Source organism: the organism of the source record quoted next, unplaced genomic scaffold, assembly GCF_019419815.1.
Source record: "Pyrus x bretschneideri cultivar Hongxiangsu unplaced genomic scaffold, Pyrus_bretschneideri_v1 Contig28, whole genome shotgun sequence".
Classification (NCBI taxonomy): Eukaryota; Viridiplantae; Streptophyta; class Magnoliopsida; order Rosales; family Rosaceae; genus Pyrus; species Pyrus x bretschneideri.
In genome coordinates, this window is record NW_025999590.1 from 2,586,936 (window position 1) to 2,601,688 (window position 14,753).

The 14,753-nt window shown below is 38.2% G+C and overlaps 3 protein-coding genes and 1 long non-coding RNA gene across 4 annotated transcripts; 1 reads left to right on the forward strand and 3 right to left on the reverse strand.

Moving 5' to 3' along the window:
• Positions 1-359: 359 nt before the first annotated feature.
• LOC125479309 lies at positions 360-2,537 on the reverse strand. The gene is made up of 2 exons (XR_007259924.1): positions 2,483-2,537; positions 360-2,375 (listed from the first exon to the last, which is right to left on the reverse strand). It is a non-coding gene; the product is annotated as an uncharacterized LOC125479309 (long non-coding RNA).
• Positions 2,538-3,262: 725 nt separating this feature from the next.
• LOC103949649 (ferrochelatase-2, chloroplastic) lies at positions 3,263-6,627 on the forward strand. The gene is made up of 9 exons (XM_009360763.3): positions 3,263-3,447; positions 3,946-4,249; positions 4,350-4,493; positions 4,695-4,796; positions 5,003-5,106; positions 5,190-5,316; positions 5,498-5,650; positions 5,805-5,905; positions 6,005-6,627. Exons 1-9 carry the CDS (start codon positions 3,377-3,379, stop codon positions 6,318-6,320), a joined length of 1,422 nt encoding a protein of 473 aa, XP_009359038.2. The 5' UTR covers positions 3,263-3,376; the 3' UTR covers positions 6,321-6,627.
• Positions 6,628-7,128: 501 nt separating this feature from the next.
• Positions 7,129-7,588, reverse strand: LOC103949648. Its single transcript, XM_048588146.1, has 2 exons — positions 7,404-7,588; positions 7,129-7,315 (listed from the first exon to the last, which is right to left on the reverse strand). The coding sequence occupies exons 1-2, from the start codon at positions 7,586-7,588 to the stop codon at positions 7,129-7,131; spliced, it is 372 nt and encodes a 123-aa protein (XP_048444103.1).
• Positions 7,589-8,551: 963 nt separating this feature from the next.
• LOC103949647 (far upstream element-binding protein 2-like) lies at positions 8,552-14,601 on the reverse strand. Its single transcript, XM_009360761.3, has 6 exons — positions 14,228-14,601; positions 13,685-13,971; positions 13,396-13,485; positions 13,242-13,313; positions 12,926-13,042; positions 8,552-9,920 (listed from the first exon to the last, which is right to left on the reverse strand). The coding sequence occupies exons 1-6, from the start codon at positions 14,529-14,531 to the stop codon at positions 8,739-8,741; spliced, it is 2,052 nt and encodes a 683-aa protein (XP_009359036.2). The 5' UTR covers positions 14,532-14,601; the 3' UTR covers positions 8,552-8,738.
• Between the last annotated feature and the right edge of the window lie 152 nt (positions 14,602-14,753).

The following is a 14,753-nucleotide window of genomic DNA, read 5'->3' on the forward strand; positions in this document are numbered from 1 at the left end:
GCACCAATAAGTAGAGTGTTGATTGTTGAATCCTAATAGAATGCTAAGGATCTTTAGAACAATCAAGGTTACTAGCGTATACTAAGGTTCTAAAAGACGCTATACTTAAAAAAGATACATGATTGTATTGAGTCGTGATCTAGGCATGTGCCTAGACGGGTCTAGGCAGGCACCTAGACGCGCTAGGCGGACTCCTTAGCCAGTCTAAACGTCATTTCTTAATTTTGAAACACCTAGGGATTAATCGGGACAGTGACTAGCTGCCTAACGCCGCCTAGGCGCTAGGCGGGAATTTTTAGAACAATGGTGTATACTTACTGGTACATACTAGAAAACCCCTTTGTTCAAATGATTCGAAATTTCAAGCGTCAAACTGAACATATATGACAATAGCTACTTGCTCAAAATGTGCATAGTTGACACTCAATTTTGATTCCATTCATTGTTTTAAAATACAAGAAAGTTGTAGCACAAAAAACAAATATGCAGCAAATCCTTCAAATATTCACCACTCAAATCCGCAACCTGCAACGACACAAAAACAGCTGCGTAAGGGCACTGAAATAGCAGTTGCAAACAGATGAATGAACAAGGCATCGAATCCAGTCACTTAAATCTCCGGATTTAAACATTATCAGTGTTCCCGTCCCATTGCACCAGAGTCCGCATCCCCCATCCTGTATACTAGTTTGAATTATCGATTTCGTATACTAGAGTAGTTTAGAATGTAGCCAAAAATTGTAGCATGAAAGCAGAGAGCATTTGAAGCTATCTTCTACTGGCAATTTCACATCGGCTCCAAGCGGCAGTCAATGCACCATCAAACCGGTTCTTGCTGTTGATTCGTATGGACAGAGCTTCCCAACACATTCACTATATCCTCGTTCAATCTTATTATTCACTTACAGGATTTCTAATCGTATCGACATTTTTTTTGGTTAATTCACCATGACAGAACATTTTTATCGACCAATACCATCGTTAAAATCAGTAACCTGTAGTTTGACAACCTGATTATTATCCTAGTTGAAATAGATTTCTTAAATTGTTTTTGGGGTGTGACATCCACGTACCATTTTGTACCTTTTATACATCATTCTAATTTTTGATCATCGAATCGAATGAATTGAAGAAAATCAAAATGACAAAAATCAACAAAAATGCATAAGAAGTAAACGGTGTGTGTTACACACCCCTTATTTTTTTACTTTTTTGGAAACTTTTAACGAAAAACTTATGATACTTTTCATTTTAATAAAAAATCACATTTTTACACTAAAAAAATCAATCTTAATACTATTCATTTTACTTTTACTTTGTCTTTATAGTTAAAATTCAAAATTTTCAAACATTTTTCATTATTTTTTATTTTTTATTTTTTGGGTAAATTAATCCTTCAAGGACCAACAAATTAATCTACCATTCCATATATTTCAAATACTCGGGACGTGATTCAGTTTTAAGGGTAAACATTTTTATCGACTAATTCCATCGTTAAAATCAGTAACCTGTAGTTTGACAACCTGATTATTATCCTAGGTGAATTAGAATTCTTTAGGATGTGACATCCACACACTATTATTTACACATTCTATTAATTTTCGATAGTCGGATCAGATGAATTGAAGAAAATCAAATAACAAAAAATATGCGTAGATAGCACACCCCCTATTTTTTTTTAGTAAATGAATCAATCGATGACTAACACAATAAAATTTCATTAAATTTGACGGTAAAAAATTAATTACCCAATTTCAAATAATTCAGGATATTAAATTTCCCAAGAAAATTATTTAATTTCAAAATAATATATTAAGAAAGTCAAACAACAATTATTCATTAAAATATAGCGATTAATCAAATTAGAGGTCTATCTTTCAGCGACATTGCATCAAATGCAACACCAAAAGCTAAAATCTTCTGAATCTTCAGAATGTTTTTACTAACAAAGAATCAAGATTTAGATTTAAAACACAAAACCCAACAAATTATTCATAAAATTTGAAGATTTAGCTGCTTTAAATTTGAAGGAAAGCGTGGAAAAAAAAACATCTTTCCTCCAATCGTGACAGTAGCTATTTCTAGGCACCATGCAAAAGGTCGCTTGTTATTGGATTTAGCAACAAACACCCGTGTCTGACTGGAGTGCCCTCATTTATTCATTCACAAATTTTAATATTTTTCATAAATCCAACCTAATTTTTTAATTTTTTTAATTAAAAAAAAAAGCAGAAAAGAAGAAAGATTTAGAAAAATGTACAGTGGATATTGTGTCATGAAACAAATTGGGATTTCGGTTTCATGGATCTTCACCCACTACGAACTTCTACTATCGGCTCCAAGCGGCAGTCGGGTCGCCACCAATCGGGCGCCTGCTGTTGACTCGAATATGGAGCCCCGATCACATCATAACCCACAAACAAAAACCCAGATACTAAAACGGTATAAATATTAAATCAAATAAAAAATGAAATTTAATTACCCAAATTGCAGGGAGCTTTGAGTTTCAGATAGAACTCGTGGAAGTAGGCAGAGATTGTAGTAGAATGGCATGAGAAAACAAGGAAACTACTAATTTATAGCTGTTGAGGCCACCTAACCCTAACTGTACGGAGTATTACAAAGTCGAAGCCCACTTCAAAAGCCCGCGAGATTTTCGTCCAATTGGGCCGAGCCCATTTAATTTGGTTCATTGTCTAACACAAGCATTCACAAACCACCCTCGATCCATCCTCAAGCCCAACCGTTACGGCACGTGTTATCACGTGACTATCGACTCTACCTCAAAAAAAATGGGAAGACATCCGGTCCGGATCTCTCCCATCAAAAGTCCAGGATCAAGTAATTAGGACCGTTGAAATTTGATCTAACAGTTATAATTATTATAACTTTAGAGGGATCTTCTTGTTGCAGTTAGATCAAATTTCAACGGTCCGAATCACTTGATCTTGGGCCTTTGGTAAATAAAGGTAGTCGGAGTAGGATTCTCTTAGCTCTTATTTCCATCTCCTTTCTTGCCTTTCCTGACATATTACTTTTTGTCTTCTTCTATCTATTAATAAATGAATATAAAATATTAATGTGACTCAACCGTAATTTTTCAAATAAAAAAGAGGAAAGGAGATGAAAATTAGGATGAGAGATAATTCTACCCTATGACAATACCTTTTTGGTTGGACTTGTACGCGTGGACGTTGCACTCTTCGGACACGTATTCTCAACGGAAATTAGAAATCTCAGAGGAGAGAGAGTGTGTTAGGTAGTGGAGTTGGTTAGAGCCGGGCGACTTCGTTAAAAGGAAGCGCTGAAGACGTTACGCTTCTTCAACGATTCGACAAAAGTTTTGGGTTTCTTTTTTTTTCCGCCGTCGACCGCCATGGACGCCGCCACATGCTCCCGCGTTCTTCCCCAAATCAATCTCTCCCATTCAGATCGTAGATTATCCGCGTAAGCGCTCGAAATCATAATTTTTTTTCTGGTTTGTTTTGCAATGTGGATCAGTAAATGGCTCTTTTATTTAATTAGATTCGTGTTTAGAGTTAATCGCGCGAGAAAATCCTAGTAATATCTTGAGCGAGAGCTCTATATTGTATGGCTATCCCGTTTCCATTGTATTGAAAGTTCGCATTTTCCCTGCAACCAAACAGAAATCGAATTATGTTTGGGTTTTGGTTTATTGGCTTGACTAAGCTGAGATTTTGGCTATATGTGTAAATTGCATTTTCCCAGCAACCAAACAGAAATGTTTGCATTTTTACGACAACAAAACAGAAAAGTTTGCATTTTTACGACAACCAAACAGAAATTCAGCATTTTAACGACAGCCAAACAGGAAAACTGAATTATGGCAATCGAATTATGTTTGAGTTTTGGTTTATTGGTTTCAGACTTTCATTTAAGCTAGCTAAGATGAGATTTTGACTAACCGTCTAAATGTAATTTTAGTGGTAGGTCGGGATCTGCCTCTTGCCGTTCATCCGAGGGATTGAAAATTTCGAAACAGCTCACAGTTTCATGCTCTGCAGCGAGTGATAAAGGAAATGACATGTTTGGATTATCACATTATTCTAAGAAAAACCCTGTTGGAGAAGTATTATGTCCGGCGGGTGTATGCACTTATGGTGGGACTGCTGTAGAGTCTCATTCCCATGCTGGGGAAGAGAAGGTTGGAGTGCTGCTTCTGAATCTTGGAGGACCCGAGACGCTTAATGATGTTCAGCCGTTTTTGTTCAATCTTTTTGCCGACCCGGTATGTTCATCTGCTCTTGGTGCCTTGCCTTATTGGTGTCAGCATGAGTTGTTCACTTAATGCACTCATTACTAACATATTCACGTGTTGTGTGAGACAGGATATCATTCGCCTCCCAAGGTTGTTTCGGTTTCTCCAGCAACCATTGGCGAAATTAATTTCTGTGCTTCGAGCCCCAAAAAGCAAAGAAGGTTATGCTGCTATAGGAGGTGGTTCACCATTGCGTAAAATTACAGATGAGCAGGTAGAGCAATATACATAACATGCCTGTTGAAATGTCTTCTTTTGTTTTTATTTGTATAATCTTGTCCTGTTTCCTTACCCAAAAAAAAAAAAAAAAAAAAAAATTTGATTATGTTCTACAAAAATGTATCATTTGAGAATATTTGGTGGTTTGTTAGGTACGTTTTGTTATATTTACTCATACTTAGGTGGCTTGTTACAGGCAAATGAACTCAAAAAGACTCTGGAATCTAAGGACTTGCGTGTTAATGTATATGTAGGAATGCGTTATTGGTACCCATTTACTGAGGAAGCAGTTCAGCAAGTGAGTCTTAAATTTCAGTAACCTAGTAATATTTTTATATTTGCCATTGGTTCCAGGCAATGTAAAGGATATGGGACAATAGATTGTAACCTAAAAGTCTCCAATGTTTATATCGGTTAGTCATTGAATTTGTAGTTACTCATCATGGGGCGTCTTCTAATTGAATGGATTAAATGACTATCAGTTTTCCACATTATCTATGACAGATTAAGAAGGACAGAATAACCAGGCTTGTTGTCCTGCCTCTATACCCTCAGTTCTCTATCTCTACAACTGGATCAAGCGTTTCTGTGCTCCAGGATATTTTCAGGTGATAGTTCGCTGTCAGTTTATGAAACTACTTATGTCTGTTTACAATGGTCAATTTTCTGAATGTGAGTGCCCATCTTGCAGGAAAGACTCGTACCTATCAAGGATGCCTGTTTCTATTATAAACTCGTGGTATCAACGTGAAGGCTATCTTAAGTCAATGGCCGACTTGATTTCCAAAGAGCTAGAAAGTTTTTCTGAGCCTGCAGAGGTGCGCTTGATGCTTCTATTGAACATATGTTTTAAATTCATCAGAAATGGCTCTTTTGATGAAATTAAATTTCACTCTCTTTGGTTTATAGATTTTGTTATTGAACGTATGCTTTCATTGTACGGTTATTCCATGAAATTCACAGCTCAGGTAAGCGTTGCTAATTTTGTATGAAATTCAGGTCATGATATTCTTCAGTGCCCACGGAGTACCGCTGAGTTATGTGGAGGATGCCGGAGATCCTTACAAAGATCAAATGGAGGAGTGCATCTTCTTAATAATGAAAGAGCTGAACTCTAGAGGAATTAACAATGAACATACCCTTGCTTACCAGGTGGGTTGTAAAACTCTTTTTTCTGAGTCCTACATTTTACTTTTCTACCTTTTTTGGTTCTCAGAACTACCGTCAGTTGTCTATCACGTATGGCAACAACTTTATGTTGTTTTCTGATTTTCTTTCCCTTATTTTGGGGTCGGGTGCTGATCAGAGCCGAGTTGGTCCTGTGCAATGGCTAAAGCCCTACACTGATGAAGTTCTTGTTGAGCTTGGCCAGAAAGGCGTGAAAAGTCTCCTAGCTGTTCCAGTTAGGTACTTAACTTTGTTTCTGGCCCCGGGCACTATTTGGTTATTTCTCTCTCAGAATTATAGTAAGTTAATTTGACATCTAATTTTTTTTTTTTTATCCAGCTTTGTGAGCGAGCACATAGAGACTCTTGAAGAAATTGATATGGAGTACAGGGAATTGGCCCTCGAATCTGGCATTGAGAATTGGGGCCGAGTCCCTGCCCTTGGTTGTACTCCTTCGTTTATAACAGACCTGGCAGATGCAGTAATAGAAGCCTTACCACTTGCAACAGCCATGTCAACCCCACAAACTACCTCAGAAGTAGTCGATCACGACCCCCTGAGATACGTTATCAAGATATTCTTTGGTTCCTTTTTGGCATTTGTTTTGTTCTTCTCCCCGAAAATGATCATGGCGTTCAGGAACCACCTGATTTAAGGAAGGTATTAAGCTTTCACGTACACAGAAAGTAGATTAAGAGTCAGAACACTACAAAGAATCCCCCATTCGCTTCCAATTGATCCTCGACTCTATACGGAACAAGCTTTGCAGTTTCCAAGAGATAAGTTTTGCATTTAGCCCATTCTTCCGAAATGTAATTTTTTTGATAATGTTTTGATGAACATGCTTTGATTCGTGAGGCATATCTTAGATTCTACTTTGTACGTTTTGGATGTTATGATTTGTACGTAAAGCTGGTTTACGATAACTGTTTTGAGTATAATCATCTGCTTCTGGTTTCTTACGTCCATCTCCGGTCGGACTGACAGTTTCCTTTCGATTTCTCCCTTGTAGCCGGTACCCAAACTCGACAGTCCGGCATCCTCGTTAACCATTATACAGGTTTCCAGTTCAGATGTAAAATAAAAGTACAGAGCATTGTATGTTCTAAAAAGGGTGCTAACATAACCAATGCTTGGTGGTTCAAGTGGTAAGGAGCTTGTTCATCTTAAGCAAGGTCTCGAGTTTGAACCTTGTGAATGGAGAAGCCAGCATTGGAAGAGCTTGCCTCCCGAATGGGGTCCGACCTAGCTCGAGGGATTAGTCCTCGCCTATGTGCGGGCGATACCCTAGATATCGCCCTGGATTGATCCAAAAAAAAGGTTGCTAACATATGAAAATCAAAATAATTTTTCAAGTTGTATTTTCATCGTATCTGATGAAAATAAGCTAAAGTATGGAAACCAAAATCAACTGATGAGAATGTGAACATTAATACTTCACGTGTTCACAAGCTCAGCAGCGTCTAGACACGGTAACCTGTGAATGTGAATCCTCGACCTATCATCTCACCGGCACAAAACCAGGCGAAGCATTCTAAGCCGAACAGGGCAGCTATTCCGGCATCCTCCACCCTCAGCGCCTGCCTGTTCTTCCAAATTTGCTTGACCGAATCAAGCTCCTTCTGAAGTGTTTCATATCGCCCCGGTATACTGCATGTATCATATTTTGACATCACACTACCCTAACCAACTGGCCTAACTTTCGTCTGCAAGAATTGAAAGTTATTAAACAGCTGACCTAGCAATACGGGTATAGAACAAGTGTTTGGACAAAAGGCTGCATTTTTCAGCAGTGGGAGGCTCCTGAACGTAATGCCTGTTCTTCTCCAATACCTGCTTGTAATAGGAAGATCCGTACTCTGCCACAACCCTTGAAGCTTGAGTTGCCTTGCCTTGCAACTGAAGAAACACCTTCGATGCCATCACTCGTCCCTGAAATCCAAATAACCCGACAAAATGGTAACTTTATTTTTTGATATATTCATGCAATAGTGCGGGAAGAGGGAATCAAACTCTGAACTTGGGTGCAGAGATAATTGTTCTTATTCAAATGCATCATGACTCTCATCTCAAAATTAAATCACCATATCCGAATGAAAATTAATCCAAACTTAAAACAAAATCCGATGTAAAAGGACTAAACCTAGAATTTAAATTGAAAATTCATTAAAAAAAAAAAAAAAGAGAGAGAATGATTGTATACCTTAGTGCTCTGGTTTTTTAGCTGAGGGGAGAGGAAATTAGGGTTTTCATTAGGGTGCAGCAGTGGAGTAGCCACCAAGAAAAGTCTGATGCGACATTTCCACGTCATTAAAGCCACTTATATTATAATATAGGATGAAATCGGACTGCCCGAATCATAAGGGTATGGTTGCAATTTACCCATTTACGTGTGTTTTTTCTTCCCATTTATGTGTCATTTGTAGAATTTCACAAAATCAGGTTTTTCAAGATTTACTTACATACGCGGTACTAGAGTAAATGTTACAAGTCACCGTCTTATTATTTATTGAGTAATATATGTATGCTTAATCAAATTTTAATTCCAGTACTAGCCACCGAAAATATAATCGAACACAATTTGTCAACTGAAGCATATAATGTAATGTTCTCCTTTAATTTTAAGAAGTTTACAGTACAACGAAAATAAACTTCCTCGCAATAAATATCTGCAAAACTAATTTATACTCAAGTTCGGATCATCCCTTAAAATTAGGTCAATCAAAATAGTTCTTGAAAATAAAAAACGAGTTTACACGTCTAAATAAATATATTTTTAGGGTTTTGGGTTCATTTAGACTTGTATTTTCACAATTTTTTGTTGAGACTCGTTTGTATTTAAATCTCCCTTGTAAGAACATCAATAAGCAAATAAGAGACTTAACAGAAACATAAAACGAGAAAATTTGCATAGAAATCAATACATTCAACAAGTTCTTGCAATTACCAAATCCTCACAGATCCGAAATACCGAAAACATAAGTACAATGTTCACCAAATACTAACCTCACTAGCCTTACTACTACAGAAAATACAACGAAACATCACCAATTACCCAAAACGCCATAACACATCAACTCTGAGGGGAAGTTTTGGCAACTCCACTTGGGGGGGCAGTCTGTGAAGCAGGTGGCGGAGCATCATAGGTCCCACGAGCGTTCCCATTCGTGCTGGTATCAGCAGAGTAGGGAGGAGGTTGTGCATATCCAGCACCATAAGATGCGTTGTAGGGTGGTGGCACCTGCCCATATCCTGGCTGGCCAGCTGGTGGTGCGCCATAGGATGGAGGCCCGTATCCGGTCTGTGGTGCTGCAGCACCGTAGCCAGATGTAGGGGGACGGGTAACAGGATCTGGCTGAGCATATCCAGAAGCTGGAGGCTGAGAATGCGGGTATCCTGGCTGCACAGGTGCTGGCTGGCCATAGCCTCCTGGAGTGCTGGGGGACTGAGCAGTTTGCCCATAAACTGCAGGATTTGCAGGAGGCTTTTGTGCTGGTGGTGCTCCATATCCAGCTCCATATGCAGGCTGAGCCGGTGGTTGGCTTCCATAACCAGTTTGAGAAGTTGGGGGTGCTCCATAACCTGGCTGAGTAGAACCTTGGGGTGGGTAACCAGCAGGGTTAGGGCTAGGCTGTTGACCGGCATTGTATCCTTGCTGAGCAGGAGGCACCTGAGCTGAATCCCCCTGAGATCCATAAGAGGGTGTATGCCCATCTTGAGGTGGGTTACTCACATTACCATAGCCTGCTGCAGAATAACCCTGCTGTTGATCATATGCCGGTGGCTGACCGTACCCAGATTGAGGTGGTGCATGATATCCACCATAGCCATCTTGAGTATATCCTTGTCCTTGTTGATTATAGCCTGAAACTGGCGGTGGGCCATAATTGTAACCAGCACCATCAGCAGAAGCAGCAGGAGCAGCAGGACCTCCAGGATTTTGCTGCTGATGTGAAGGTTGTTGCTGGCCATAATAATCGTAACCACCACCCTGGGAAGTCTGCTGGGTTGGCGCAGCAGCTGACTGGTCCCAACTGGACGGATAGCCACCAGATGTTGGTTGAGGAGGATAGCCTGGGTAAGAAGGCTGAGACGCATTATACTGATGTGGTGGAGCAGAATACCCTCCAGACTGTCCATATCCATAACTAGGTTGTTGCATTGAGGGACCAGAAGGAGCCCATCCTGAGGGAGGTCGTGCTTGATAACCTTGCTGAGAGTATCCTCCAGACATTACTGGATTTCTAACACGGTTCTGCAATAAAATTATTCTCACAAATAACCATGGCGTACTTCCCATGATGTTGGGACATATGGAGGAATAAAAAAGCAGAGAATGTACAAAAGCAAACATTGGAAAACATGTATAAAAGAAAAATTCTATGATTCAACAGAGCACATAACAGATAGGAAAAACAAATACATTCATATAGTGATTAATGGATTTCATTATTATATTGGGAAGAGGTGTAAATGCCTACATACCGTACCAGTGGTTGTATAAATTGAGTTACTCCAGCAGAGGTCCACACTCTCCCTATTTGAAGTGAATGGGTACGGAAAATAACAAAACACTATATAGAAGCTTTTATATAAAAACAAACTTCCATATAGCCTTAATTGTGATGATGGACAGTCATAAAAACAAGTGCAAAATGCACACAGTAGAACATTACCAAATATCAAAGTATGCATAGGTATTAATTAAACATATTATAAGAGACCGAAAATTAGACATCTAAGAAAGAACTCCAGACCAGAAGACATTGTCCATGCACTAATACATCACAAATGAGCTACCACATGTGGGATGATCAGTAAATTCCAAACAAAAGGTATCTAAACTTATGTGAAAAACGTAAATCATCAGTATAGAAAACCTGTTATGTCAACCAGGGACATTAGTTCATAGATCATCTTAGATGCTAGCATAAAAAGACCCTTAGATCCTCCCGCAAGTGTGAAGCTGAATCATTATTGGCCGAATAATATCCCAAATAAGCAGCAAGAATCTCTCCAGGATATAATAAAAAGAACAGAAATATAGCAAGAAAAGGGACAAGAGGTTCTGAACAATTAGGATGAAGGACCCTCAATATGTGTACTCAACAAAAAAAATAAGAAAATACTCCTCTGAAGAAATAAGCTATAATATAGAACTAAAAACCATGCAGATAAACAGGAAAAAGAATGAAGAAATAAACAGAAAGCAGGTGAGGCTGACTGATAATAAAATTCAAGTTCAGCAAAAACAAGCTGGACTTCAATAAAATGGTACTCAGATATTAAATCCAGCAGAAAGACAGGAAAACAAATTTTATGGAAGCCAACCAAAACTGTTCAATATCTTGACAAAAGATTCGAAGAAATTCTCACAACTATAAAGCTATAAAACATTTTAAAAACACTACAGAATAAACAGTATAAATACTTGTAACGTAATACCAAGAAAATCTAATAATTTGATGGAGGCTTCAATACAGCGAAGCACTACATAATTATGACAAAATAAAAAATACTCGATAGAACAACTATGATTTAAAGTCCAATATTCCAACATTAAACTAATTCACAACTAATTAATATATTTAGAATAAAATGGTTCAAGTTTTCTAGGAGTTATACTATTAACCTTCAATCCCTCCAACAGAAAGCTTCACTCCACAATATCATTACTAAATACCAGAAAACGGGATTTAGAACCATACCAGAGTGATGCTAAGGGAACACCAACACAAAGGATTCCATGTTGGTGTCACCAACAGTCCAATACAAACTAACCCTACAATAATTCCCAATAAGAATCAGTTATATGATATAAGAGAAATAAGCATATTGATGGTAGATCAAGTTGTTGTCCCAATAATTTTTCACTTAATGAACCAATAATCGTAATGTTAAACATTATGAGAGTTAATGAAACTTTAATGTAACTTAATAACCTAAACCTGTAATATGAACTCCCGTAGACTAAATTCCCAATAAGCGCAAATGGCCAAGAACAGCCCAATTTGTTGTAATCACTCCTCCAAATATTTGTTCAATCTTAAGGTCAAATAAGCCAATATCTGCATCAATCATATGGGAAGAAGAAACTTATTGTATCCATTTATGATAACAATTCAGATTACCCTGCAGGTTTATACAATTAAAGCTAAATCTATATGACATCCAAATGGATTTCGCAGAGGTGAAATCGTGCCAACCAGTTTCTTAAGTTGAAACTAGATCCCAGCAAATGCTACAAAACCCAAAGAATAAATACTTGCATAAACAGGCTCCTTCCAGTGTTCACTTGACATGTTAGACTCAATCTCTGCCAGCCACACTGTGCATGGCAAAAAGATTAGCGCAAAAAAAAAATCTGAATTAATAAGATCTAAAGCCAAAAAAGACAATTGAGGACCATACAAACTTATCCAATCCTCATAAAATCATAATATTTGGGTCATAAACATATTCACAATACCAAGTGACGTAACCACTAACCAGTACAACATTAGGGATACTGTGGTCCACCATTGGCCGAAAATATAAAGTCAGCAATAGTTCGACTGGAATTAGTATCTACAACTTACATGACACAGTGGAAAAATTGCACAACCAGATAGACTACAAAATACATACCTAGAACAATTGTACAATGTAAATGCAACTAACCAGCATAAAAGTCAAATCCATAAAACAAAGAGAACGAAAAGGCAGAGAAACTCAATTTAGAGACAGAAATGTAGCATCATGCACAACATAAATGCAAAATGAAAATAAAAAGGAGACGAACTCATTATCAGGGAAAATGTTTAACAATATCAAGAGATAAAACTGTCCAAGGGCTTATCAGAAAATGGTACGGATTAATTGAGCTCAAAATTTAAAATTAAAAAAACATACACAAAGCCCTGCAAGAAAAAAAATTAATACCAAAGCAAAATGCAAAATGGTAAATCTAGCAACCAGGTTGGTTAACCTAATTTGAGCAAGCAATATGAACAGTATGAATATACAAAATAAGTAACATCGCTACAACAGGGAACCTCAACATATCAACAAAAAACCCCAAAATCTGATTGCAGAAAGTAGTCGTGTGCAAATTAAATGCATTGACAGAAAACAGAAGTTTAAATGGCCATGCAAAACTATACATCCTAGAGAATCACATCTATTGTAGCCTACTCCTCCTGAAGCTAACAACTTCTGACTACTAAATATATCAGAGAGGCGTACAAGCCAAATTTTAAGGCAAACACCAATAAAACCAACCTCACTGATAACTTCAGCTACCAACTGTTTTGCAGCTTCAATTTGCTCAGTAGTACCATCAATCTGTAGCGTCCTTTCTGTTGATGGGTCACCAGGTGGCAGATGCAAGGGAATAACCTAAAACAAATGAAATGTCAGCCCATAAACCATTTCTTATATTTGATTCCACCCAGATGCGTTACTCAAACCGATATACCAGAAAAGTTATGTGTACAATCAAGAAAAATGATAGAAGAATACATAGAGTTCCATCCAAAAGAAGACAAATAAAAAACCATAAAAAAGACCAATATTCTGCCCAAGATTGAAAACAAACCTGGATACGAGCTCCAGACCCAGCTTGCATACTTTTTATTGTTTCCCCTCCTTTACCAATTACAAGCCCAACCTGAGATTACATAGTCACGAATCCTCAATAACTAAATCACCAAAACACGCAGACAAAAATATAAAAACTACATAGTCTGTACCTTGTTGTTAGGAATTTTCGTAACATATTGTTCACCACCAGTATGTACAGTTAACCTTCGAGAAGCTATGGCAGGACCTCCTGATTCAGCCTGGAACAAACATAAGAGCTTATATGTGTAAGCCATATTTCCAAGATCATATGTACCAATTTGATAAAACTCAACTATCTCAAAATTAACAAAAATGATCACAATGTGGAGGATTTCAAACTTAAATGTGTGAACTTTTTTTAATATATCACAAGCAGATGATAAAACTCATCTAAAAAAATTAATGCCCAAGCCGAACCTCAGCAAGAACATCATTTATCAAGTGCTCGGCCTTCGCAATCTGCTCCGGAGTACCCATGAGCTCCACCATCCTAGTTGGAAAATTGAGGTCCGCATCAGAATCTCGGGTAACTTGAATCTTGGCGCCTGACTGAGTCTGTAGATACTTGATAGTCTCCCCACCTTTACCAATTATGACACCAACCCTGCCATTGGGAACCTCAATCTTTTTGCTTGGTCCCACGAACCCACCGTAAGATACAGGGATCGAAGAAGGAGCTGGGTTTGAGAAGTGAGGCTTTGGATCTGTATCATTTTCACAAAACCAAAATTACAATTGTTGCATTGATATTCACATTCAAAGCATAAACATGTACAATCAAAACACGAATAGCAACTCCGCATCACCCTAAAACACTAAACCCAATCAAATTCTTGGATGTCAAGCATATTAAAAAACTAACCGAAACCCTAACAATATAATAAACAAGCATAAAAATTAAATAAAAAGAGAATAAAAATTTAATGGAAAAAAGCAAAATTCAAAAGATGGAAGGCGAACCTGGCGGACCAGAGCTAAAGCCCTTGTCAAAAGAGTCGGAACCACCATTCTCAACCCTAGCACGCTTAGCATCGCCGCCGTTCAACAACCGAGCAGCGATCTCCTGCGCCTTCTGCTTGGCCAGCTGGAAATCTTCCATGGGCGGAGGAACGCTGCTGTACGACGTTGGCGCAGAGTCGGGGGACGATGACTTGATGGGGGCCGAGAAACCGGTGACTCTGCGGGTGGACGGCGGCGTTTGCTCCTCGTACTTCCGCTTGTTCCCTGAATCAGGACCGGATGAGTATTGGGCTTCATCGGCCATTGTCGTAGAAACCCTAGAAGATAGAGAGAGAGAGAGAGAGAGAGAGAGAGAGAGAGAGAGAGAGGAGTGAGGGATAAGGTGAGGTGGAAAAACACCAGTTGGATATTTATACGTAAGGATACTTTCTTAAGAAAAATGATGAAAATGTTTGAAAACTTTCGAATTAATCAAAGGATAAAAAAAAAGTATTATAAGTAAATAATACCAAAAATGAAGTTGTAG

What these genes read in the sequence shown, in the direction of transcription:
- LOC103949648 (XM_048588146.1), bottom strand. Translation starts at nt 7,588, where the DNA reads ATGGCATCGAAGGTGTTTCTTCAGTTGCAAGGCAAGGCAACTCAAGCT. An exon ending in TTCTATACCCGTATTGCTAG is followed by an intron (nt 7,316 to 7,403) that starts GTCAGCTGTTTA and finishes TGATACATGCAG; the next exon opens with TATACCGGGGCGATATGAAA.
- LOC103949647 (XM_009360761.3), bottom strand. Translation starts at nt 14,531, where the DNA reads ATGGCCGATGAAGCCCAATACTCATCCGGTCCTGATTCAGGGAACAAG. An exon ending in CGAAAATTCCTAACAACAAG is followed by an intron (nt 13,314 to 13,395) that starts GTACAGACTATG and finishes ATGTAATCTCAG; the next exon opens with GTTGGGCTTGTAATTGGTAA. An exon ending in GGTCTGGAGCTCGTATCCAG is followed by an intron (nt 13,043 to 13,241) that starts GTTTGTTTTCAA and finishes CATTTGTTTTAG; the next exon opens with GTTATTCCCTTGCATCTGCC.
- LOC103949649 (XM_009360763.3), top strand. Translation starts at nt 3,377, where the DNA reads ATGGACGCCGCCACATGCTCCCGCGTTCTTCCCCAAATCAATCTCTCC. An exon ending in GTAAAATTACAGATGAGCAG is followed by an intron (nt 4,494 to 4,694) that starts GTAGAGCAATAT and finishes GGCTTGTTACAG; the next exon opens with GCAAATGAACTCAAAAAGAC. An exon ending in CTCCTAGCTGTTCCAGTTAG is followed by an intron (nt 5,906 to 6,004) that starts GTACTTAACTTT and finishes TTTTTTATCCAG; the next exon opens with CTTTGTGAGCGAGCACATAG.